Source organism: Podarcis muralis, chromosome 5 (genome assembly GCF_964188315.1).
Source record: "Podarcis muralis chromosome 5, rPodMur119.hap1.1, whole genome shotgun sequence".
Taxonomy (NCBI): domain Eukaryota; kingdom Metazoa; phylum Chordata; class Lepidosauria; order Squamata; family Lacertidae; genus Podarcis; species Podarcis muralis.
The window spans coordinates 64617055-64643741 of NC_135659.1; the positions used below are offsets into that span (position 1 = coordinate 64617055).

General features: G+C 42.6%; 2 protein-coding genes across 10 annotated transcripts in view; both read left to right on the plus strand.

Annotated features, from left to right (window-relative positions):
• Positions 1–1428: 1428 nt before the first annotated feature.
• On the plus strand, positions 1429–18567 carry HSD11B1 (hydroxysteroid 11-beta dehydrogenase 1). Of its 2 annotated transcripts, XM_028734460.2 has the most exons (6): positions 1431–2025; positions 2698–2828; positions 8625–8736; positions 11251–11436; positions 12625–12768; positions 14307–18567. In XM_028734460.2, the coding sequence occupies exons 1-6, from the start codon at positions 1938–1940 to the stop codon at positions 14522–14524; spliced, it is 879 nt and encodes a 292-aa protein (XP_028590293.1). In that variant the 5' UTR covers positions 1431–1937; the 3' UTR covers positions 14525–18567. The 2 variants fall into 2 exon arrangements, with proteins under 2 accessions (XP_077785180.1, XP_028590293.1); XM_077929054.1 differs by lacking the exon at positions 2698–2828 and having other exon boundaries at positions 1429–2025.
• Positions 18568–18713: 146 nt separating this feature from the next.
• TRAF3IP3 (TRAF3 interacting protein 3) overlaps positions 18714–26687 on the plus strand; it is a 36587-nt gene continuing 28613 nt past the window's right edge. For 2 of the 8 annotated variants that reach the window (XM_028734464.2, XM_028734469.2), the window contains exon 1: positions 18714–19786. Coding sequence is in view for 3 of the 8 variants with exons in the window: in XM_077929053.1 (XP_077785179.1) it covers positions 20166–20181 (16 nt within the window). In the remaining 5 variants the exon portion in view is untranslated. Of the gene's footprint in view, positions 19787–19851; positions 20182–25362; positions 25758–25817; positions 26624–26687 lie in introns of those variants that run through there. The other 6 variants (XM_028734463.2, XM_028734467.2, XM_077929053.1 and 3 more) reach the window with 5 other exon arrangements.

The following is a 26687-nucleotide window of genomic DNA, read 5'->3' on the forward strand; positions in this document are numbered from 1 at the left end:
CCCAACACTGGCATGTGGCCCCTGGAAAGTTACAGGGGCTGAAGAAGCTCCCCCACACTTGCCTTACATGGAAGGCTGAGGCCACCCAGTGTCTGATATGGACCCCCTGCTTCTGCCACCTCCTTTTGCTAGAACAGTGTCTCCTTTGCTTTCCTTTTCCCATAGGCATGGATGGCAGCAGTTCATTTATAAGCAACATGTACGCAGCCAGGGCTTTTTTCTGGGGGTACACAGGGGAACGCCTCCCCCTAAACATTTTGTGAATCTAAATTTGGCCTCATTGAGGGGCAGTATTTCAATATAAGTAGGAAAATGACAGCGCCCCTAAACATTTTCTTAGAAAAAAAGCACTATACAGCATATAAGCTACGGTGTGTGTGTGTGTGTGTGTGTGTGTGTGTGAGAGAGAGAGAGAGAGAGAGAGAGAGAGAGAGAGAGAGAGAGAGAGAAACTATTTGTCTTTTATTACTTTAATAACCCCAAGTGTTGAGAATCAGGCTGGCTCTTTTCTGCATAACTCTGCCTCCTCATCTTCATCTAGAGCTCCTTCATTAGTCATACTGGTCATGCTAGTCACTTTTGGCACTGACTTTGAAAAAAATTAGAAAGAAAGAGAGAGAAGCACAAGGGGTTTTTTGTATGTTCCAGTATGTCTTGGAAGAATCATATAAACATACAAAGTTGCCCCATAGCTGACTGGTCTGACAGTGGTACTCCAGGGTCTCCAACAGAGGTTGTTCCCTGATCTTTATGGGTGGAGAAACCAGGGATCGAAAAGATTCCGGCATTGCAGGGGGATGGACTAGATGTACAATCTTTGGGGTGGTATGTTCTGGGCCCGTATCACCAGTTGCTTCCGTTTCATCATGGGGAAGCCATGCACATAGTGTATGAAGAACAAAATGGCACACAACACAGTGCTGCTAGTGAACCTAACGTGGTTCAGTCATTGGCACCACAATTGCATTGGATGCAGTGCTGAGTTCATTGGCAACTTGAATCTTTGACTGGTCCATAGCTGCGCAGGCACTGGGCGTCACATGAACACCATGGTACAATTAGGGCGGATCTGGCTCACAAATCTGTATTAGAACACATTCAGAGTCGGAGGCCCACGACTGTAAAGTGGGGATTAACCTATCTTAGAATGGCTTACTCTGTGGTATCAGAAAGCATAAACAGCACCACGTAATGCCAATGATGAATATGAAGTTTTGAAATATTCTACTAATTATGGGCATAAAAGTACTTTGGAGACTGATAACAACTCTGCGAGGCTGTCAAGAGTTCCAAAAAGGATCTGAAAACTCACAGCAACACGTTTGTTGGCTCAGCTTCCCAAACATGTGCAACTTAGTCATGTCCACCCATTTGCCCTGAATCCCTGATATTATAACAACAACATCCTCTGCTTCTGCACTTCAGTCTCTGCAAGCTCTTTGGGGTGGAAGTCATAAGCTTCTTGCACTTGAGCCTTGTGCTGTGTGTGGGGTCTATGCCTGGCAGATGTTAAACAATGATATATTTTTTTATAAAAAAAAAAATAGCCCACCTGGAGTAGGCAGCCTGGGATCTTCTCTGAAGTGAAACTTGATGCTTTTCAGCAAAGACACACCTCTTTCAGGGTGTTGTGCAAATTTCTCTATTTTAACCGTAGGGACAGGAAATATGAAATGGGACAGCCAGGATCCAAAGATCACGTAGGCCGAAGTTTATCAACTCTTGACAAACAGTAAATTAGAGGCTTGTGATGGAGCTGTTGCCACGAGTACCCTGAATTGTCAGAAGGTTGGACATTTGGGCAAGTTGCTGCCTCTATGCTACCAGGTTTTTGCAGCATAGACATTGCTCCCTCTGTCTGGAACAGCTCTGCAGGGCTTTTTTTCCCTCCTCCTCCTTGCTTCTCATGCTTGATTATTTCCTGACTCTGCAGTGGGATGGGTCTGCTGCAAAAGATTCTGGTTCTTTTTGCAGGACTGATCTTGGCCTTCTTTTTTTATTCGGGAAATGAAGACTTTAAGCCGGGTAAGTTGTTGTTGTTTTTAAGTAAAGACATTTTAAAATAAAAGCAGGGGGGAGACGGAGGGGGAGAAAGAGAAAGGAGTCACACTGGAATGGTTTTTATACAGGAACTGGTGCAAGCCTAAAACGAAACATGTCTGGGCGTTGCTTGCATTGCCGATAATAGAAGGCTTTGCTTGGCAAGCCTTTGAAATACATCATGCAACAGGCAGGGCTATTTTTTTTTTCTTCCTGCAAACAGGTGTGGTTAGGAGGCTTGCCATTTGGATTCTCCAACAGCCTTTCATATTCTGTCTATTTCGAAAAGGCTTTCTTTAAAGTTGCTTAATTGTACAATTGCTTCAAAAACTCAAGAAAGCTGAACGTATGAAGTGGCTTGAAAAACAAATGCATGTTCATGTTTAATTAGAGTAAAATAACAACAACAACAAAAATAAATGGCTGTCTTGGCATTCTGCATCCTTTTTGGAATGTTAGCAATTCTTATGACTGCTGGTTTCTTGGGAGAAGAATGCAGATTAGACTGGAAGATTGTTGGGACTGGGCAACTGATCGGCAGGCAGAAATGGCTGTTTTTCTTCTTGAGCTTCTTGCCCTTTTAGAGACTGATTTAGGATTGGGTGGTGTGTTTAATGCGATCTTTATAAATGGCTGTCCCTATATCTTGCTCTCCAGAAATGCTGAAAGGGAAGCGTGTGATTGTTACTGGGGCAAGCACTGGAATCGGTGAGCAGATGGCATACCACCTGGCACGCATGGGCTCCCACATACTGATCACTGCGCGAACAGAAGCCAAGCTCCAGAAAGTAAATGTCATATACTCATATATGCATGCCTTTTACTGGGCATGCTTCTGTAGAGTCACCTGCACACACAGGTGATAGATAACGTGTAACCCCATGAATGTAAAATTCATATTTATGTGCATTGGGATAAACATTCACATACGGGTGACGATAAATTGCCAAACCTGACAGGAAGGAAGGGAGAGTCGTATGCTTTACTAAAATTCAGATTTATATAAATTTATTTATTTCCAGATGCAATTTAGGTTTTGCAGTTTTACCACCAGCAGAGTGTGAATGCATGTCTCAATTTACAGGAATATCAATTTACAGGAATATCAGTGCATTTGCTCATAAAAATAGAAGAGAGAGGCAGTAGGTGCCGTTACAGAAGTGTGACTCATGGGAAAAGGGATCCACATATAAGGGCATTCAAAAATTATGAAAGAAAAGATAAAAATTTGGAGAATTCCTAGTGGGTTGCATGCAGGCCTTTTCTTGTGCTTACATTACTTTCAGGTTGGTTATGGGATGTTTCTGAGCATTTTTTCCCTTTCATTCTGCAAATCCTCTCTCCAGTGGTCTGCACTCTGCAGCATTCCTGGGTGCCTGCATTTCCTGAAAAAGCCATGATGTCCTTAGCTGCACTTTTCTGTAAGCATGGGAAAGCGGGGAGGCTCCTGGCAGCTATTGGCTGTTGTTGTTTGAAAAGTAAAGGGTTTTAATTTTATTTTTTCCTTTTAAAGAAACCATTGAAAAATGATTTTTAAAGGACTTCCTTCAAAAAACAAAACAAAAAAAAACCAAATCAGTGATCACACTGTTCTCTGTGCCTGGGCAGCGAGCCCTCCTGGCTTCCTATGTTTCAATTCAAACTCAGGGGAAGAAATCATGCAGTAACACCCCCCCTGGGCCTTTACCAGATCAGGAAGTGCAAGCTGCTGGGAAGACTGTGGAGCTCTGGAGAAACATTTCATGGAAAGAAAAACACAAGACGCACCCACAGTCACTTTGCAGTGATAAGATAAGCCTGACCCCTCATCCACTCAAATTCTAAATCCTAAAGTGAGAAAGAGGTGGGACGGTGGAAGTCTCTTCTGCAATGGAAGAATACTTTTTCAGAACCTGAAGAACAGAGAGTTCAGTACACAGCACTAGGAAAAACCACCCAAGGGTCACCATGCATGTCAATAATGACAAACAGCAGTGTGAGAAGCACAGATGTGGGAAGATTATTGCCCTAGAGTGGAAAAAGAAACAACCCAGGAGGTTTTATAGACAATAGACAATAGCAACCCACACAGCGACTTGAAATGCTGGAACTCAACTCCATTTGTTCCTATTTGCACCCTTAGCCAGGCGAGAAGAGGCAGTGTGCATTAGGTTCATTAAGGGCCACAACTTTATTTGTGTTTTATACAACAAATTCACAGTGAGACTGGAAGCTGCGCAGCCCTAAGGACTGCCCCTCCTAACCTGAATTGTTCACATTGCTCCCGACATACACATATTTGTATGCAACGTCGCCTAATATCTTTTCAAGGATTTTCTCCCAACATTTTAGAGCATTCGGGCTCATCCTGCCATGATCACACAGAGCTGTGGGCATTGCCTCTGCTTCGCTTCTGGCCACTAAGCCAAGCTGATGAAATCGCACTGTCTGAGTAAAGAACAGGGCATTGGCAATGCCATTATCCAATTCTGGGACATGGCAGGCAAGAAGCAGTACTTTAAAGATAAGGCACCATAGTGTAAATGACTTCACCAAACCCTTCTGATTTCAGAGTTAGGAGATTAACAACATGCCCTTTTGCAAGATTGTCAAGCCAGAAATGGGACATGGAGTTGGCAAACAATCAGACACTGCCATCATTTCAAAGAATTCTAAAAATCTGAGGTCCTGTGATTGCATGTTAGAGCGGGATGGGAATGCCTATTGGCCTGCTTCTTGGTTGGTTGCCTTTGCCATTAATCCAGGCGTAGGCAAACTCAGCCCTCCAGATGTTTTGGGACTACAACTCCCATCATCCCTAGCTAACAGGACCAGTAGTCAGGGATGATGGGAGTTGTAGTCCCAAAACATCTGGAGGGCTGAGTTTGTCTATGCCTGCATTATTCTATCCCTTCTTGAGACACATTCAGTTTAACAACATCCAGCAATATCAGTCCCTGGACCCTTATGCTCCACAAGTAGCTATATTTTCCCCAAACCCCAGTTGCGCTAGAACAACTGTTTACAGGGGGAGTTAACCACCAAGGACGCAGGGGGTTAAGCCTGGGACCTTTTGCCAGTGTAATCTGTGCATTAGCACTGAGCCAATGCCTGCTTGGAGCTGTTAGGATAGTGTTGGTACAGCCAAAGTCTTGCAGCACAGGAAAACCTCTTTGCCAGCAGCGCCCAACATGCTCCATCACTCACTGCAAAGTCAAGGAAGAAGAGCTTGTGAGGGGTGGAGTGATTCCTTCATTGATGTGGTTTCTGCCTTGAAGCTGGTGTGCCCACTTGCATGCATGCATCTGCATGTCTAGTGTCGAGCTTGCTTCTTTCTGGCACGGGCGCACTGCCTTTCCTCCAGCCACTCATGGGAACACAGGAAGTTGCCACTGGTCCATCTAGCTCAGCACTGTCTCCATCAGGGATAGCCAGCATGGAGCCCTCCAGATCATCCTTGAACATCCATCATCCTTGAACATTGGATGATGGGATCTGTAGCCAACAACATCTGTTGGGGGCAGCACATTGACTACCCCAGCTGTTGTTCAACTACAACTCCCATCATCCCTCACTAGCAGGACCAGTGGTCGTGGATGATGGGAATTGTAGTTCAAAAAACAGCTAGAGACCCAAGTCTGGGAAACCCTGCACCAGACTTTCAGCCTAGCAAGGTTTGGTAGAAGTGGGTCCAAGCTAGGGATCTTTATCTTTGTACACTGACTGAATTACTTAACAGAAAAAGTAACAAAGCCTATGATAGGGTTAACTACTGCAACTACGCCAGTACTCTATACTTAGTACATACTTATGAATCACCTTTGCTTAGATTTTAATAGCCTTTATATTTAAATTATTTGTTATATTGTAAAGAAGAATGCCCCCTTCATGGATCACTACCTTGCCATGGCGAAGGGGCTTGAATAACTCAGAGAAGCTATGAGCTATACCGTGCAGGGCCACCCAAGATGGACAGGTCATAGTGGAGAGTTTTGACCAAACGTGATCCACCTGGAGCAGGAACCGGCAAGCCACTCCAGTATCCCTGCCAAGAAAACTCCATGGACAAAGACAACAGGCATATAAAAGTTATGACGCTGGAAGATGAGCCCCTCAGGTCGGAAGGTGTCCAACATGCTACTGGGGAAGAGCGGAGGACAAGTACAAGTAGATTCAGAGCTGATGAAGCGGCTGGGCCAAAGCCGAAGGACGCTCAGTTGCGGATATGCCTGGAAGCGAAAGGAAAGTCCAATGCTGTAAAGAAAAATATTGCATAGGAACCTGGAATGTAAGAACCATGAACCTTGGTAAATTGGATGTGGTCAAAAATGAGATGGCAAGAATAAATATTGACATCCTGGGCATCAGTGAACTAAAATGGACGGGAATGGGCGAATTCAGTTTGGATGACCATCACATCTACTACTGTGGGCAAGAATCCTGTAAAATAAATGGAGTGGCCCTCATAGTCAACAAAAGAGTGTCAAAAGCTGTACTGGGATGCAATCTCAAAAATGATAGAATGATCTCGATATGAATCCAAGGCAGACCTTTTAACATCACAGTAATCCAAGTTTATGCACCAACCACTGGTGCTGAAGAAGCTGAAATTGACCAATTCTATGAAGACTTACAACAACTCATAGAAATGACACCAAAGAAGGATGTTCTTCTCATTATAGGGGATTGGAATGCTAAAGTAGGGAGTCAGGAGATAAAAGGAACAACTGGCAAGTTTGGCCTTGGAGTTCAAAACGAAGCAGGGCAAAGGCTAATAGAGTTCTGCCAAGAGAACAAGCTGGTCATCACAAACACTCTTTTCCAACAACACAAGAGACGACTCTACACATGGACATCACCAGATGGGCAGCATCGAAATCAGATTGATTATATTCTCTGCAGCCAAAGGTGGAGAAGCTCTATACAGTCAGCAAAAACAAGACCTGGAGCTGACTGTGGCTCAGATCATCAGCTTCTTATAGCAAAATTCAAGCTTAAACTGAAGAAAGTAGGAAAAACCACTGGGCCGGTAAGATACAATCTAAATCAAATCCCTTATGAATACACAGTAGAAGTGAGGAACAGGTTTAAGGATTTAGATTTGGTGGACAGAGTGCCTGAAGAACTATGGATGGAGGCTCGCAACATTATACAGGAGGCAGCAACTAAAACCATCCCAATGAAAAGGAAATGCAAGAAAGCAAAGTGGCTGTCCAACGAGGCCTTACAAATAGCGGGGGAGAGAAGGCAAGCAAAATGAGAGAAGGCAAGCAAAATGCGAGGGAGATAGTGAAAGATACAGGAAATTGAATGCAGATCTCCAAAAAATAGCAAGGAGAGACAAGGCCTTCTTAAACGAGCAATGCAAAGAAATAGAGGAAAACAATAGAATGGGGAAAACCAGAGATCTGTTCAAGAAAATTGGAGGACGATTCATACTTATTTTCCTTCACATTTATTCTAAGGGCAGTTATATGACAGGAGAAAACAAAAAAATGAAACAAAAAGAACACCCCTGCTTAAAAACAAACAAACAACCCACTTCAGAAAACAGCAGTCGTGTACGTCTCATTTGATCATGTGTAGTACAACTTATTGATGCTTTTGAATTATGGTGCTGGAGGAGACTCTTGAGAGTCCCATGGACTGCAAGAAGATCAAACCTATCCATTCTGAAGGAAATCAGCCCTGCGTGCTCACTGGAAGGACAGATCCTGAAGCTGAGGCTCCAATACTTTGGCCACCTCATGAGAAGAGAAGACTCCCTGGAAAAGACCCTGATGTTGGGCAAGATTGAGGGCACAAGAAGGGGACGACAGAGGATGAGATGGTTGGACAGCGTTCTCGAAGCTACAAACATGAGTCTGACCAAACTGCGGGAGGCAGTGGAAGACAGGAGTGCCTGGCGTGCTCTAGTCTAGTCCATGGGGTCACGAAGAGTCAGTCACGACTAAATGACTAAACAACAACAACAAAGAAGAATGCAAAAACTAGGTACTAGAGAGCCAGTGACACTTACAATTAAGTCTGTCAAACTGGAATAATGAAGAGGATTTTCCACCTGCCCTGATTATAGAAAATCCAATGGTCTCCTGAATATTGTTGCAGACTTTAAAATGCAGCTCTTGCTCAATACAAAATATGGTCATGATTACAGACACATTTTTAGGACTTCCAATACATTTGTAAAAGCAAGCTAGAAGCCAGACATGGCTGTGACAGCAGCTGTTGCGGTGACACCAGTAAGGGATAAAGTTCTAAAGCCAGAGCCCATACCCAGAATTTGCAAGTTCATTTTAAGAATGTTCAAGCCCATTTTGCTTCATTTTGATTTTTACAAATGAGAAATTCGGTGTTCTTGCAGCTGGAAACTTTGATGAAGCTGCTTTTTCCATTGGAAATTCCCCACTAATAATGCTGACCCTTTATGCACACAGCCTCCACCCCACCCCCGAAAAAATGTTGTGCTCAGAGGATTCTGGTAAGCTGGACTAGCCAGCTGTTTCCTTGCAATGCTGCATAGCATAGGAATTTAATTTGCTGGGATGCAAAAGGGGCTGAAAGGGCAACGAGCCTCCAGAATTCTCCTTTCCTCTTTGTTTCAGGTGGTTGCTCAGTGCTTGGAGCTGGGAGCAGCATCTGCCAGCTACATAAATGGCAGCATGGAAGACATGGCATTCGCTCAGTCTGTGGTGAAGAAAGCAGAGGAATTGTGGGGTATGCTTACTTTATAAGGACATCAGAAGTGCTGTGCTGGATCAGACCAAAAGCCCATCAAGTCCAGGGCCCTGTTTGCCACAGTGGTCAACCAATAATAATAATAATAATAATAATAATAATAATAATAATAATACCTTTATTGTCAATGTACAACCTGTGTACAATGAAATTAACTGAGCCTCCCCCCCCCCCGACAAACACTCAATCTCATTGCAGTCTGTGTACTTGTCACACAACACCCCAACCCCGAATGTCAGTTGCACTATATTATTTTCCATTCAGCAGCCTAACAGCCCATGGATAGAAACTGTTTTTTAGCCTGTTGATATGACTGATTATACTTCTATATCTCCTACCCGAAGGTAGAAGATTAAAGAGGTGCTGGCTGGGGTGTGAATCGCCCCTGAGAATTCTTCTTGCTCTCCTAAGGCAACGATCCCTTGCGATGTCATCTAGCGGGCTCAGGGGACAGCCCATGATATCATGTGCTGTGTTCACCACCCTCTGTAAAGACTTTGTGTCCGTGGCTGTCAAGCCAACGTACCACACTGTGATACAATATGAGAGGACACTTTCTATTGTGGACCAGTAGAAGGAGGTCATCAGCTGTTGTTTAACAGTGTTCTTTTGCAAGACCCTGAGAAAATCGAGTCTCTGTTGGGCCTTCCTAACCACCTGAGTTATATTGTTTTTCCAAGTGAGGTCTTCACTAAGGTAAACTCCCAGGAATTTAAAGGAAGAGACTCTCTCCACACCAGATACCCATAGGGAGCTCATACGCAGGACATGAAGATAATAGCCCTCTCCCACTCATGATCTCATCAATCAATATTCAGGGGTAGACTGCCACAGAACCTGGAGCTTCTACACAGCCATCATAAATTGATAGCCTTATCCTCCATAATGGATTGTTTGGTCACCTTTTAAAGCTGTCCAAGTTGGTGATCATTCATCACTACATCTTGTAGCAACAAATTCCAGAAATTAATAGTGGAAAGTTTAGTGAGTCAGAGCAATGCAGGAAACTCCACCCTGCCACCAAGTCCCTCGCAACTCACTCCTGCTGTATATCTGTCCACACTGGCGCAGCACCTATGGGTGCTTCCAGGAGGTGTTTATTGTGGGATGAGCACTCCCCGTAGCTGCAGATTTTTCACAGCATCCACATTGGCACCAGTGCCAGCCTGTTCTCCTCTATTTAATCTAAGTGCATCCTTTCTAAGGAAAATAAAACCTGTTACCAACATCGTTAGAATATTAAGGCCCTGTGTGGAAGTGCTGTGTATTACGAGTAGAGAAAAGAAGAATCCCAAAATCATCCCTGTAAAAGCGTGGGAGGATAACGGACAAAACACTGGGATGCAGTGCTTATCTGTATTCCCTGTAATATATGAATGAATAAAATATTCCAGGGGAAAGGCAAGTTTGGAAGCAACCTGAATCTCACACATTCACTCAATTTGAAGAGATTCTTCTAAACCTGCTCCTCACAGTCCACTTGGATTTTCACTATGCTGAATACCGTAATTTGGTATCATTCACAACCTTGGTCACTGCAATGCTCACCCTGACTCCAAATCATAATAATGTGTTCCAATAGAACTCCTTGGTGGAACACTAGACCACTTACTCCCCTGTTTTTGTTAAAACTGCCCTTTTATGCCTAACATTTAGCTAATTAACACATACTACTATGCTGTGGCTTTGGTGAAGTACTTAATCAAAGAAAAGATGTCCTGAAATCTTCAGTTCCAAAATGGCCACTACCATAGTAGTATAAGCATCACTCATTAACCTGATAGAGAAAGCTAGTCCGAGTTCTGCTATGCTATTAAGTGCTCTTAAAGCTTTCCAAAGCTTTCCAAAGCTTTAAGCTCTGTTTTTGATTCTCATGGGCTGCAACTCTCTGTGAATCAGGAATGTGGAGCCTTCTGGCCCAGTACGACCCCAGTTGCTCACACTCACCAAACCATTTTGCAGAAGCTTTTGTGACATGATTGCATGGCTGACACACTGGGAACTGAACCATGGACCTCCCTAGCTAGAAGCACACAACTGGAAGTACTCCAAATCTACCTGAAGAGTTTGGCTCCAGTGTGAAGTGTTAACAGCCTTATATGCCCTGAATCAGGCACAGGCTTGTACGGAGCATCATAACTCACTGAAATATAGATGGCCTGATAGAAAACCTTGCCCAGCCTTACCTCTGCTGCAGATCAGAGCTAGATCACACCCAGGAAAATGTGAATCATTGCTTCAGGGTTGTCATTCTAACATTGTTTCCTTGAGATAACAAGCCTGTTGCAAGCACAAGCTGAGTCCAGAAACTCTGGACCAAACGCAGGGAAAAATGGCAGTGACACAGCTGAGTCCTTCAGTTAGGCACCTCAAGTTATGCAGACACATGGGTCGGAACCAGGCATTCAAGTATCTCTTCTTTTAGAAATTAAACAGCATTGCTAGGATAGCTGATCAAGACAAACAATTCTAACAACCCTTTCCTGTTTTTAGGAGGTCTCGATATGCTTATTCTGAATCATGTTAGCCCTGCCTTCTTAAGCTATTTCAACAGTGATGTTGCATATATGCAAAAGGTCCTGAATATCAATTTCTTAAGCTATGTGACCATGACAGTTGCATCTCTTCCCATGCTTAAGAACAGCGGAGGAAGCATCGTAGTGGTTTCATCCTTGGCAGGTGAGTACAAACAGCATTTGTGTGAAGTAGCTCTCAGCGGCCCTCAGAGCCTTAGAGCTCCTTAAAACATTTCTGATTTCCCTGCTATGATCGCCGTGCACGTTGATGACTGCGAACATAGATGACTGCACACTCAGCTGGTTGCAGCTTCCAATTGTGCACACCCTCAGCCAACTCCAAAAAAGATCACGTGTGGTGATCAACTCACATCTTTAATGTGTTTTCTTACCTGAAATGCTCCCATTAATGAAAAAAAACATCTCTGAGCTGCTCACCTTGTTAAGCAATAGCAAGGCTAAGGAATTTTCCATAACAGTGATTCTGGTGACTGTTCTCCTTTGTAGGGTACAAAACAAACCCGGTGTGAATTATATGGATGGGTCTACTCAATTCTTCCATTGGCACTTCTGCAAGGATGGCTTCTAGTCCCTTCACCTCTCTCTCTGCTTGTGAGACAGGCCAGGGGCTAATTTTTGAATGTCTCCTGCCACTGCTCAGGGAACGGTATTCAAATGTTCTACTATTGGTATCTCAATTGAATTTCATATATTCATCATAATCCTCATAGCAGCTTTACCCTAGCACAGGGGACGGGACTCTATAGTCCTCCAGGTGTTGCTAGACTACAACTCCCATCAACCTTAGGTCCCGGTCAGGATGGCTAAGGGACAGGGATGATGGGAGTTGTAGTCCAGCAACCTCTGGAGGACTAAACTTTCTCCACTTGTGCCCTAAGCATTTGACAGGATCTCTGGGTCACAGTCCGGCAGCCTTGTGCTTTTATTAAGTGTGGTTCTGTACAATTCTTCATTGCATTTCTATCAGAGTGTTTCTGTTCTGCTTTAAAATTTCACAGGCTATAATCAGAGTTGCATATAACTGCTAATATACAAAACAGCCCTATAGAGGGGGTGGGGAGGGAGAAACAGTTCATCTTGAGAGCTTTGAAAGATATGCAGTATCTTTTTAAAAATTCTTACAAGGTCCAGTTATGCCATAAGTTCAAGTTTCTGAGTGCTTACATAACTTGGAAACATTTTATAAACAAAATAATAAGTAATCAAATGGAAGCAGGAAGGGGGGAAATATCTCTCACAGAGATGCAAGCAATGCTGGTTTTACTTTGCCACCTGCAGGATTAAAGTGGAATTCACCCATGACTGTACTATTGCTATACTGTATTTGCAGGCAAAGTTGCATTCCCATTCACTGTTTACTATTCTGCAACAAAATTTGCCCTGGATGGGTTTTTCAGCTCCTTGAGGCAAGAATTTGCCATGAAGAACACCAACGTTTCCATCACACTCTGCGTCCTTGGACTCATCGATACAGGTACAATTTAACATTTTGAAACCTGACTATAAGGACCTGGCTTTCATTGGCAGGTTTGTGCTGTGCTCAAAATCCTTCAGATCTCAACTTCAACAACGTGAACGTGAATATGGATCGTTTGTTTATTGCCTTTTTTCTAATCTAAAACACCATAGATTGTAATGCCATGAAATTGCCAAGAAACGTCTTCTCAAGTAGGGCTTGCCCATAAATTATGTTTGGACAGTGAAGCCAATGGATAAGGCGTGCAAATTGCTTCTGAAGTGAATATGCAAACTTTTGCATTAATGATGAAGTGTTATTTCTAACTCAAAAGCATCCATTTGCATCAGTAGAATATAAAATGGTTCCTCAGTTCTTCTCTATATATCATATATTATTTAGAAGAGAAGGAACAGTGCTGAAGAGAAGAGGGCAATGTTTAAGGTTTAATTTCTAGGTCTGGAATTGACTGTGAGCTTTCCTTCCCTCCAAACCATGTGAGCTTCTTCGACTTCCTTTTACATAGAGACCCTTTTACATAAACACATACTTGCACATGCAACGGCACAAAGACACAAGAGTTACCATTGGAAACAGCCAGCACATGTAACTCAAAATTCCTGAGAACTTGAAAGAGTGATTTCTAACAAATCACTTGTCTAATGCACAAGTTGTAGGGATCCACTTGGGCAAAACCATGACCGGATGGCAACCACCACAAGCTGTAATGTTTCATCCTATGAAGGCAGTACCAAATATGGTCTACGGTACACTCCTGATGTGGAAACTGCCACTGCAATTAGTCATCTGAATTCCTCTGAAATAGTCTATTCTCACATACCACCCCCACACACTTGGAAATTCAGTGATGCACTACAGTGGTACCTCGGGTTAAGTACTTAATTCGTTCCGGAGGTCTGTACTTAACCTGAAGCACCACTTTAGCTAATGGGGCCTCCTGCTGCCGCCGCGCCGCCAGAGCACAATTTCTGTTCTCATCCTGAAGCAAAGTTCTTAACCTGAAGCAATATTTCTGGGTTAACGGAGTCTGTAACCTGAAGCGTATGTAACCCAAGGTACCACTGTATTTAGTGGAAAGAAAACCAGGCAAAGTTTCTTATCAGCTCCACTAGACTGCAATCCTTTACACATTTATCTGAGGCTGAGCCCCATTAAACCTAATGGGGTTTACTTCTGAGTAGACAGGTATAAGCAGGGGTAGACAATCTAAGGCTGGATGTGGCCCAATCGCCTTCTCAATCCGGCCCGCGGATGGTCCAGGAATCAGTGTGTCTTTACATGAGTAGAATGTGTCCTTTTATTTAAAATGCATCTCTGGGTTATTTGTGGGGCATAGGAATTCATTCATTTCCCCCCTCCCTCCCCCCCCAAAATATAGTCCTGCCCACCACATGGTCTGAGGGATGGTGGACCAGCCCACGGCTGAAAAAGGTTGCTGATCCCTGGGTATAATTCACTCTGCCCAGTAGGCACTTGTTGACTGACTTCTTGAACAGAGGGTACCTACTTAACTCGAGCTCCTTTTCTTCCCTTAGAAACGGCCATGAAAGCAATTTCTGGAGTGGTCCAGATCTCTGCAGCACCAAAGGAGGAATGTGCACTGGAAATCATTAAGGGAGGAGCCCTGCGCCAAAGGGAGATTTATTATGAATATTTATCTACAAGAATCCCTTTATTGATCCGGGACTGGGCTCCAAATCTCCTGGATTATATCATTCAGAGGAATTATAATGTTGAAAAACTGAAAGATTAACTGCTCTTTAGCTTTTCTTATTTTACATATTAGCCACATTGAGTCCCTGTCAGGGGAAAAGGCGGGGTATAAATAAATATAATAGCACCTAGAACTTAAGAGCACTGAGAACTTAGTGCACTTGGAAATAAAGCTCTGCCCAAATTTCAGATTTGGCACCCACATACAAAAATCAAATGTGAAAATTTGAAGTCTTTGGGGTTCATTTTTGACAGAGCTAGTTTTGCTGATAAAAAGGTAAAGTTTATAGGTCTGTATCCAAAGATGTCACTCAACTGACTGTAAGTCTTCCATTGACAGAGGAGGGAAGGGAGCGCTTTTTTCTGACAGCACCCCCTCCCAATGTGCTGTGAGACCCTTCAGAGTAGATTTAGGGAGGCATGGGGATTAGAAGAAGGAAATTGATTTCCTTACTATATCACTTATGGAAGCCTTGTTGTCAGTTGAGAAACGACGACTGATACATCCCATGAGGTTTTGCACTTTAAAAAAAATAAACCAACAGAGAAACACTGAACTACCTAAATCCATATTTGAAAATGTTGTAAAAAAATGTGTCAGGGAAATATAAAGTTGATTTCTTGCAAGAAATTGTCTCCAAAATTTTAGCTCTAACTGCCCAGAATGGGTACAAGGAGACGTAAAATTAAAGCTATATGTAAATATGTCTTTATATTGCTTTCCCTCCTCCCTCCAGAAAAAAAGACATTATTTCATTTTTAAAAGCTGATCTTTAAAGTTATAACATACATATTATGCTACTGATTTTATTAAGGGATGGATTTGTATTTATGGCCTTTTAAGCAATGTTTTTTGTGCATCCAATGGCTCCCCCATCTGGTGGATTAGATTCACAGGCACCACATTGATCTGAACACATGCCAGCGAGCTGAAACTAGGGCATGGCAGCTCTTGAAACCATGCTGTGCTTTAATATATTGCTTCTGCGTAAGAATTGTCTACTTTTAAAACTACTGTTATATAATCTTGTTGGTGGTTTATTTGAAGGGGGGGAAAGCAAGTTACACCACAGTTTAGCATTATTCAGGAAAACCTAACTGCAAATATGAGAAAATACTCTATTGTCCCACAGCCCCCACCACTCAGGAATGCCCTCCCAGTAGGGATTCCTGTATTTGAGCCCTACTTGTTTTAGCCACTGTTCATTAGGTTGGCAATGTTCCTGATGTTACTATGATTTATCTTTGTCTAGATTTGTCTCTAACCGTTGTTAAATAGCCACGTGGCATCTTGATCTCAAGCTATCCTCTCCTCTCCAGAGAGTACCGTATTTTTCGCCCTATAGGACGCACTTTTTCCCCTCCAGAAATGAAGGGGAAATGTGTGTGTGTCCTATGGGGCGAATGCAGGCTTTCGCTGAAGCCTAGAGAGCGAGAGGGGTCGGTGTGCCGACCCCTCTTGCTCTCCAGGCTTCAGGAAGCTATCCCCCCAGCCCGGCAAGCTCCCAGAGTGATGCCAAAGCTGCACACAGCTTCACCATCGCTCTGGGACCCGTTCTGGGGGCTGGGATCGGGGGAAGCTCGGGCTTCCCCCACCCCCAGCCGCGCAAGCTCCGAGAGCGATGGTAAACGTGCGCGCACCTTCGCCATCGCTCTCCGACCTGCTCTGGGGGCGGGGGAAGCTCAGACTTCCCCCACCCCCAGCCCCACAAGCTCCGGGAGCGATGGCGAACGTGCGCACACCTTTGCCAGCACTCTCCGACCCACTCTGGGGGCTGGGGGCGGGGGAAGCTCGGGCTTCCCCCAGCCCCGCAAGCTCCAGGAGCCACTCTGGCTCCCGTTCTGGGGGCTGGGGTTGGGGGAAGCTCGGGCTTCCCCCGCCCCAACCCCGCGCCTGGGGAAAAAAAATAATCCCCCCCTTTATTTCCCACCCCCCAAATCTAGGTGCGTCCTATGGGCCGGTGCGTCCTATAGGGCGAAAAATACGGTAAATATCATTATTAGGAAATGCACCTTATTTCAGGGTATTCTTGTCCCAGCAAATAGGCTTCCTATTCAGAGATTCAAATGAAGTAACTCCTATGGACTCCCAGTTCCTGTCCCCTGAATGACCAATATTTCATTCAAAGACTGACATTGCTCCTTAAAGTATTACTTGATTATATTTGAATAGAAAATGCAATGCTGCTTAATTTACCCCTAATTTCAAGGTGTTTTCGCTTTGATTATCTCTCATTCAGAAAGATTGTAACCCTCACTGTGAGGTCCAGGAACCATAAGGGGAAAGAGCATAGTTTTCTGATTCTCAGAAATATTAGGCATCCAGCAGTTTTTGTTCTGTCACATTTCTCCTAAAAGCTCAGCATGAGAAATGAGCTGTACTGAAAACACAGCTCTTCTCATTTTATTGCATCAAAGGCTTAGCTTAGGCAAATTGTTAGACTTGCAGCCTGAAAGCTTTCCTCATCAGGAAACAAAATTATTTTAAGCTTCTCCAACTGAGCCTGTGGAGAAATGAAGACAAATTGTTGGGCAAAGCTTGCTATTTGAACCCAGATGAACACAGAGCCAGATGAATCAGTGCAAAAGGGATTGATGCATGGGTTCATGGCAAAATGTGAAGGATTTTAAAGAAGAAGGGAAGGCCTAGAAAATGAAAGGGTTTGTTCTGTTGTCCCCCGGCACAGTAAAATCAATACAAGTTTGAAGCTGTACAACTATGATTTGTCCTATTGGTGAGGTCAGAGGTCAGAGGCATACGTTGCCTTCTGACACCATCAAAGCAAATAAAATCTCAGTTTGGTGGCAACTTGGGAAAATCTCCTGTCTGCTGTACAGGCATGGAGGAGAAACTTGATCAGCCAAACTTACCCGATTCTCACTCCCTGAAACCATTTGCAAACTAAAACACAACCATACTTCAAAATTCACACTTTCCAAATTTTGTGGTGCACTTCTCCAGCTAAGTAATGTGTACAAAAATGCACATAGTAGGGTAAAGTGTGAATAACAATACATCTATTGGTGAAAAGAAGATACAGTGGTACCTCTGGTTAAGTACTTAATTTGTTCCGCAAGTCTGCTCTTAACCTGAAACTGTTCTTAACCTGAAGCACCACTTTAGCTAATGGGGCCTCCTGCTGCCGCTGTGCCGCTGCTGCACGATTTCTGTTCTCATCCTGAGGCAAAGTTCTTAACCCGAGGTAATATTTCTGGGTTAGGGGAGTCTGTAACCTGAAGCATATGTAACCTGAAGCATATGTAACCCGAGGTACCACTGTACAAAATTGCATTATATTAGCAGAAGTTGTTTTGTTTGTTTGTTCTGGAGCATCTCTAGCAAAAACTCTGCTCAGAGACAGAGCTTTTAAGTGCGGACCTGTGCCTGAAAAGAGCAGGGCAAAGGGTAAGCGTGGATAAGCCCTATATTAAGCAAAATTCACACAAAAATGTTGATGAATTTTCATAAGGACTTATTTTGAAAAAATGCAAATTGACTTGGAAGTGTAAAGAACTGAGCTGAAAACTGGAAATTAGAAGCCAAGAGAAACCAGATTAACATCTTCACCCATTCCTACTCCCATATCACCTATTTATGCTGTCAAATCACGACTCACTTCACTTTAGAGCACCCCAAATTTTATAGTACTAATATTTACACTACTACAATACTAATGTTATCACCTTGTTTGTTTGCCACTTTTGCCACCCATTTCTAAGCCCTGCCTCTAGAGTTCGTTTTCCAATGTTCATGACTGGACTTAGACTTTGTTTTCAGTAGACTTCACCCTCTCTTTCAGTATCAGTATTGTGTTTTTATAGAAGGAAGAATGACAGGTAACATAATGGGATCCATCGGGTGAATATTGCTTTAAATAGTGAACTGGTTGGTGTGAACTTGCAAATCAGTCCCCAAGTAATTTTTCAATTAAACTGATGGGATTATGCAATGGAGGGAACTGGGCTCTTCTGTGACTGTGAGATGCTTGTCCTACAACTTCTCACAACCTACTACTGTAGGATTGTACACCAAGGAAAGTGCCTTCTAACTAAGGGCATACATTAAAATAATATCTACTAAAACAGTTGTCTGTGCTATTTTTTTCTCTCAATTGTGACATCCTAGTTATTGACTTTCCTCGGGACAGTTCACAAAGCATTATATCCTTTCAGCACCAAAGGCCTATTTATTTCCCCAAGCCTTTATAAAAAATATTAACTAAGATTGGTCTTAATCTGCTGCTATGGCTTCAAATTTTGCACCAATGGTCATGATTTATATTTCATCTGGGTTTTTTAAATTTAATTTTTTTGTTGTTGTCTTGATGTCATTACTGTTCTTTTTAGCATTAGCAATTGTGGGAGTGTTTGTAAGTAAAGGTGGGATACATATTTAAAAAAACAAGCTAGAATTTGGCATAACACAGACACCATCTTTAGTGTTGCCAACAACCTGTAGAGGAAGAGGAAGAAGTAAATCCTGCTGTATTAAATGCAGCTCACTCCCAGGAAAGTGTGAACACTATTGCAGCCTAAGTTGGAAGTTTATAGTGTGCTTTAAGTTGCTCATAGTATTATAGATACAGGGTGGGGGCAATGGGCCACAGTGACTAGTCTAAGGGCACATCTTTTTTTAAAAAATCGAATTGTTGACAGAAGTCAGAATGATGGAGGACTTCCTGGTTGAAAGCTCACAAAATAAACCACTATTCTACTGCCACCTTAAAAGCTTGACTGTCACAATGCTTGAGAATGGATGAACGTTAATTTCTTCTCAAGTCAAGGAGTTCTTAATCCATAAGGTATCATGGCTGATGCCATTATATCATAGTTGACTCGGTCCCGGGGTGCAAACCACAGTCCCTTGGAACGAAGTACAGGTTCAAGGCGCCAAAACTGATAACAGAAATTCAGCAAAGAACTGTTGCTGCAGTCCCAACGATAGTGAAAGAAATACATTGACTGCCCAACCACAATGAGGTCAACCTATTATACCATGAACCTGCTTGCAGAGTTGTGGGCTTCCTGTCTCCTCCCTTGTCATATCAGAGTAAGCCAGAATGAGAGACAGCGAAAGAGAGGAACTAGGGTAAAGTGTTGTGGCTTATAGTTCCTGTTTTGTTTTGCTTTTTGCTTTTTTTAACGGAGCAGCAAAGTGAAGCCGTCCGAATGAAAATGACAGTTGCAGCATGTTAGTACTTGATAGCTAAACGGGCATCTTCTCGTTTGTGCCTCGGCAAGTGAAGAGCCAGGCTTCTCGGATCTTGTCGAGTTCACTCAGGCCCACCATGGAAAAGCAAAGGTAAGGACTTCCCTTGTTCGTAATGACCTTCCATTTTCGTTTGTGGATTATAGAAAGCAAACGCAATCTACAAAAAGGAACGTTTTGCTTTTGAGCCTCTGACAACACAATTGACAACGTGCAGCCATAACATGAGCAGGCATTACTTCCCCTGATTAAACTGGTGTGTATGCGACCATGCCTGCACGGGAAAGATAAAGGGCATCTGTGTTCATCCGAGGCAAATACTTCGGACAAGACTAGAAGAAAGAAACTAATAATGTGGTTAAAAGGCCTCAGCAGTGTGCCCAGTTTTGTGGGTTAAATAAAGAGAGCACTTCTCACCTTCATAGTCTGGTTTGAATCTAAGGTTTTTTCCAAGCAGCTACAAAATAAAGTAATGGCATCTGGAGAAGGTAGGTAGTTCCTAAGCTCTCCATGGGGGGGGGGACCTGTTGCATAAGTTTTTTGGGGTACAGAAGTAATTCATATGCCAGGCTGAATGGGCTTCAAAATCCTTGTTTAAAATATCTAGTTTTAGACTTTGAAATGGATTGATTTTGAAAATAAAGAACTGGTTGTGTTTAGTATAAAATTACCGTACATGATATGTGTGAACCTTCCACTTTTTAGAAGGAACTCGCAGGAAAAACAAAACCAACTTTGACTGCAGTGGTGGTGGGCATTAAGAGGGAGTGAGGTGGTGATCGCCATACTTTTCTCTCCCTCCCGCCCCCCTTTATGACAGTTAAACACTTACGGCACACAGCTTTCATTATTTCTTCAAGCAAGCAGAAATAGCAGCTTTTCATGCTGCCTCTCAATCTAAACTGGACATGGCAGAAAATAGAGGAGGGAAAAGGTGGCATGGAACCAGTGGAAGAAAATGAAGATGAAATAATGTGTCAGCTAAATAACTAGACCTGCGGGTATAGGGTGGTATATAAATTTAATTTAACAATGATGATAATGATAATAATAATAATGTAACGTGTCTCATTCAGGATATATCACCTGAGAATTTTGCAGGGCAACCCCCCCCCCCACCAATAGGAAATGAGATGCACCTGCCTCAGGTCAGTGGCGTAGCAGGGGGGGGCGGTCGCACCGGGCACAACATCTGGGGGGGGGTGCGCTCGCACTCGCAGCTAAAATTCACAGGTTAGGGGGCGCAAATTACTTGTCTTGCCCCGGGTGCTGACAACCCACGCCACGCCACTGCCTCAGGTAGCAGATATCGGGGGACAGCAGCAGCAGCCCTTGGTTGTTCCTGCTAAGACAAGCCTGGCCATTTCCCTCTGTTGGAAGACAGAGCTGTGTTTGCTACATGGCATGCCTTTGCCTCTCTGAACCAACTTGCTGCCTTACATGTTGTGCAGGACACTGTCCCCATCACCCAAGTTGAATAAAGATTTAGCTGCCAAGCTTCTAGGCTTGGAATGCTCAGGGAAGGACACCCTGTACTTTGCCTCAAACAGCAAAATGTCTTGGTCCAGCCCTGGTATTTGGCTCATAAAATGTGCCAAGACAAGATGTGCAAAGACCATCTGAATGCAAGAAAAAAGCAAGGAAATTGCAAAACAAACCTATTTACTGTATGCCCTCAAGCAGGAGCTTTAGTACAGTGTTGCAATACTAGAAAGTAGATGGAATTCAATTCAGACAGAATTTTGTAGAAAGAGGACAGCCTGACACTAACAACCATGTGGCAAATGCAAATGTGCATGCAGAAAAATGAACAATTAAATTTTAGTGGCAGGGAGACGAAACCTGAATTGCTTATTTCTACCATTTTATCTAATCATTTGTGAACATCAAATGTGGTGGCAATTAATGAACAACTTATGGAACACGTTCCCACCAATTGGCTGCCTCGTGTCATAACATCAGAGTTGTGGATAAGAAGCTAGGCAGCAAGAAGAGATACTTGTTCAGCTTTTGCAACTTTCTGTTATTTAAATTAATACTTTATTATATCCTATAATTATTTCTATCCTGCCTTTTAGGACATAAATCCTATGAAGGAAGTTTAATCGCAAACATATGCCTTGACTTTCCACTTAACCCTGTCTGTATACATTGTGTTTTTAATATTCTGTTGGGAGCCACCCAGAGTGGCTGGGGAAACCCAGCCAGATGGGCGGGGTATAAATTATTATTAATAGTATTATTATTAATCCATTTACATGACATTGTCCAGTATAGGAAGAAGATAGGTGCTCAGGCTGTGAGTGGGAGAAAGAGTTGAAAATGAAGAACAAATTCCTGAATGGTTTTTGACAAAAAGGCTATGAAGAATACAAGTAAAAGGAATCCTACCAGAAAAAAATTAAAAAGGCAAAACATATTGCTTATTGTGGCTCCTTGATACAATCTTTTTTCACTAATCTTACTATTCTTCATGTTATCTCATTGGACTAGCAATAAGCAGCAAAGGTTTTTGTACAGACCCTATGCAGATTGGAGATCCAAGCACGATGAATTTTGCTAGGTGCAATCTGCCTCCAGTTTCTCACTGCACTAGAGGCAGATTTGCTGCAGTGCTAAACTGGGAAATAGGGACTGATAATATATATTGGATAGAGTTTACACTACAGCTGAGCTTTCCAAACTGTGTGTCACAACACATTAGTGTGTTAGCTGCAGTGTGTAGGTGTGTCGCACAAACGCTCCCTGCGCTTCTCCTGGGGTTGGAAAGGAGTCAGTTTAACTTCCAGTTTGCTAGTAAAACTGAATTACCATGTCACAAAATTATGCATGTCTAAAAAGTGTGTTGCCAACATGAAAAGTTTAGAAAGCTTTGCGCTACAGCAAGGTAGCCAGTAGGATTCTGTGCATGAACAGCATAGCCTCAGCAAGTCTAGCCTCCAGATACTTCTGTACTACAACTCCCATCTTCTGTGAACGCTGGCCATGCTGGCAGGGCATGATGGGAGTTGGAGTCCAATAATCTCTTGAGGGCACTTTTTCTGCACTACAGTCTTCCTTTTAGATCATTCCAGCAATACTGATCCTGATAATTTCAGGTTGTCATGAAATGTGAGATAACAGTCAGGTACTAAAGGACTGAAGATGGGTTTATACTGGTGAGCTATCCAACCACTTAATATGTGCTTGGTACCTACAACCCACTCAGGGCCTAACTATCTCCCATGTTTCTGAAGTTATTCCATTCAAAAGGGACATTAAAAAAGCATCTATCTGTCTGTCTATCTATCTATCTATCTATCTATCTATCTAACTATCTATCATCTATCTATCTCCCTAAGCACTAAACATAAAAACTGTTGTACATCTCTCATACTTTGAGAAAGATGATTCATTTGAAAGTCATCCTGTGAGCCTGCATTTCTGTGGTTGGCTAGATGAATGTTTCAAGTCATGTATAAATTATCCACCCTTTCTGTTAACTCTTTCAATTATTTTTAAGAGACTATTCCCATCTAAGAAGGAAATACTTTCACAAGAGAAAGACTGAAAATGAAGTCAACCATATACTTATTTTTAAACAGAGATTGCATTGCACCTCAAAACAGGAGATACATAATAGGGAGGAGTGCCTTTGCTTTTTGAGATCACACATGCATAATCACACATACATTCATCATAGAATTTTCCTAATTTCATTGGCTCCTGCCAGAAGTGGCCTGAATAACATACCCTCCAACCTTTCTCCAATGAAAATAGGGACGTCCCATTTCATAATGATTATTTTACTATTTATATGCCATACATCTTACTGGGTTCTCCCAGCCACTCTGGGCAGCTTCCAACATATATAAAAGCATAATAAAAAACAGTAAAAAAAAAAAAGCCTTCCCTATACAGGATTGCCTGGGGGTCAGATAATTCCATACCTTCCAACATTTCACCAATGAAAATAGGGACATCCTATGGAAAAGTGGGACATTCCAGGATCAAATCAGAAACCAGGATGGTTTCTCTAAATCAGGGACGTCCCTGGAAAATAGGGACACTTGGAGGGTCTGGGATATTGGATCCAGTATGAGAAATGTGTGGCAGCTGTCTTCTTTGGTGGGCAGCAATCATGTCTCTTCTAAATCCAGAGAGTGAAGCTTGCTTTGAATAATATTAGTTAAGGAAAGTACACATTCCAGCATGCACTGTGGGTGCCTCTATTTCTTTCCTCAGTAGAGAAAACAGCAGCTTGAGGAGGGAGCAGCTGAGGTTGGGAAACAGTGGGAGGGAATGTCTTACAAAAAACTACATCCCCAGCATTATTTATCCAGTCCTATTAGAGGAGAAGAGACTGGGGTTTTTTTAAAAGAGAAAACCCATGCCTCAGGAAATCCATTCTCAAAGTGTAGTTTGGCCCTGGATCTTCAGTGGGTATACCGCTGTGCCTAGCATCCAATATGCACTGACCTTTGGACTAAAACAAAACCCCTGTGTTGCAATACAGAATAATCTGCTCAAATACAGCCACAACACACGGCTAATAAGTATGGTAAATGTATTTTTAGTAGTAGTTAGAATATAACCCAAAATTTACAAAATAATAAACATCATTATATAATGTATATATAAATCCATAAACAAGAAATAGTCAACGTAATGAATTGCTGTCAGGGAACACCATGATGCAGGCAGAATGCCTTTCAACAGATATTGTCCAACAGTATTGTAGTGCTGGGTATGTAGAATTCAATAATGAACAGCAAACAAGCAGAACAGTGTTTCCAGATTAAGTCAACTGTTTCAAAGATGAATCTTTGTCATCTAATAATAAAATTAAATACATTACATACAATGAATGAAAACAAAAATAACAGTGACCAAGCTGCATATTAATCAATAAAATACGGACAAATGTGGAATACATACCAAATAATTTCTAATAAATTATCCATTCAGGTAAATGGGATACTTACTAATATTGGACTGGCAAGCAATGAGGGAATGAAGATGGGCAATTTACCAAGTGCTTAACGCTGGGAAATTTGTCAGTTTCTTAAAACATCTGCTAAATAAAGCACAGTATGCTTGAAGTGCAGCAGCAGAGAGGCCTGTGGCTAGCTCTGCCACACACTGCAACTGCTCTTACTTCACCCAGTCCATTAACCAGTTGTGCTGCTATGGTGTGACACAACCTATCCCTCCACACATTGCTGCAGCACTTTGTCTCTACTTCCTGGTTGCATGTTAAGGGAAGCAGATGATTCATACGTTCTGAAACTGCAAGTCTATATATATGTGGGCTAATGGTGTTGTTTCAAAAAGGTGGATAAAGTATTTTTGAAGTTGTCTTTCTCTTAGGGGGGGGGGAATCTGCCTTTAAGAATAGATGGTGCTGCTCTTAAGCTTGCAAAGTCCTCTGCTCATTTGGGCTTTTGTTTGATTTTTAGCCGATAAAGCTATATCGTGTAATGTTGCAGATTATCTAGGGTATTTTATATCCACAAGTGGTTGTTTTTTATTAGCTTTGTAATTGCTATATGTGCAGTCACTAGGGTTGCTAGACAATCAAGTCTGACCTGAAGAGTCTCCAGGTGGAGCGCAAGAGTACTAATAATAATAATAATAATAATAATAATATTCAACCTGGCAGGGCCTGGCTGCAAATGACAGTATTGATGCTCTGAAGTGTCAGCTCACCTCTTCTCCCTTCTCCCAATTAATCTCCATCTCCAGGGCTCACCCTTATGACACCATCAGGGGCCACCTCCGGATCTCAGGGTTGGGCCCTGAAATCTCAGGTTCTGGAATGCTCCTGACCTAGGAACGCTAGCAATCGTAATCACAACCAAAAAGCCAATTCAAGATGGAAGGAAACCCGTAAAATAACGTTCACCTCACACCAGGGCTTTTTTCCTGGGGGGACACAGGGGGACGCATACCCCTAAACATTTTGTGAATCTAAGTTTGGCCTCATTGAGGGGCAGTATTACAATATGAGTAGGAAAATGAGAGTACCCCTAAACATTTTTTTTTTTGGGGGGGGGGAAGCATGGCCTAACACATTGAAATCAAGGTGATTCTTTTTCTAGGACAATTTCTTTTTGCTGCTGTTTTTTATATTTGTTAGCTACGGTAAACTGATAATTTTTAAACTATATAGAAATGTTTTAAACGAATTGTCAATGCACATGCTCCACCCCTACACTGAGTGTGGAAGATATTTGCCTCCCAAATATAGTATTATAGCCCTGGGCATTAAATATGAAAAGGCAGGGTATAAATGAAATGAAATAATGGAGTTGGTAGAGTGGACTGTACCATTTCAGACTGTGGGGACTGTCCCATATTTTTTTAATCCCATTCCCACATTATCATCATTTTCAGCACTATTATAAATTGTCAATTGCTTGTAAAACACACCAAAGGTCTCCAAGCAACTTATTTAAGGCCGTAAGCAAAACTGCTTATATATTTTTTTTTAAAAAAATGGCATTCATAAAAAATAGAAAAGCAAGCCCCAGTAACTTTTTTTTTAATGGGAGGCAATTCACCAGCAACTTGGAATGGTACAGCCCATTTTGACGCCCCTTGCATCCCACCTTCATTCTGCTTTGTGTTTACATGGGGCTCTTACCTCCACTTTGGAAGTGAGGTGACAATCGCTTCATCTGCCAAGGGGACAGACTCCCACCTGACTGTGATGGGGGTTTTGACCTAAAGAGAAGCTATCCTGGTGGAGCAGGCCTAGGAGTCCTACAGCCTAGTAAGCTGCAGGCCCAGAGCACAGACTTGGATGGAGGACACTGCAGAGTAGTCAGATCAAAATGCTGCAGCCAGAGATAAAGGCATCAGCTGGGAGTGGGGTGACTTTTTAATTAGCTGAGTGCAATGGACACCAATTACGTTCCCTTACACATCTTCCAGCTGTGTATCAAAGAGGTAACAGTGCTTATTTTATTGCAGTGTGGTGAGGCTGTAGGTAGGGATTGTGTTTATCTCTCTC

Excerpts from the sequence above, each read along its gene's own strand:
- HSD11B1 (XM_028734460.2), top strand. The coding sequence starts at position 1,938 with ATGGGTCTGCTGCAAAAGATTCTGGTTCTTTTTGCAGGACTGATCTTG. Across the intron at positions 2,026-2,697 it reads AAATGAAGACTTTAAGCCGG|AAATGCTGAAAGGGAAGCGT; the intron begins GTAAGTTGTTGT and ends CTTGCTCTCCAG. Across the intron at positions 11,437-12,624 it reads AGTGGTTTCATCCTTGGCAG|GCAAAGTTGCATTCCCATTC; the intron begins GTGAGTACAAAC and ends CTGTATTTGCAG.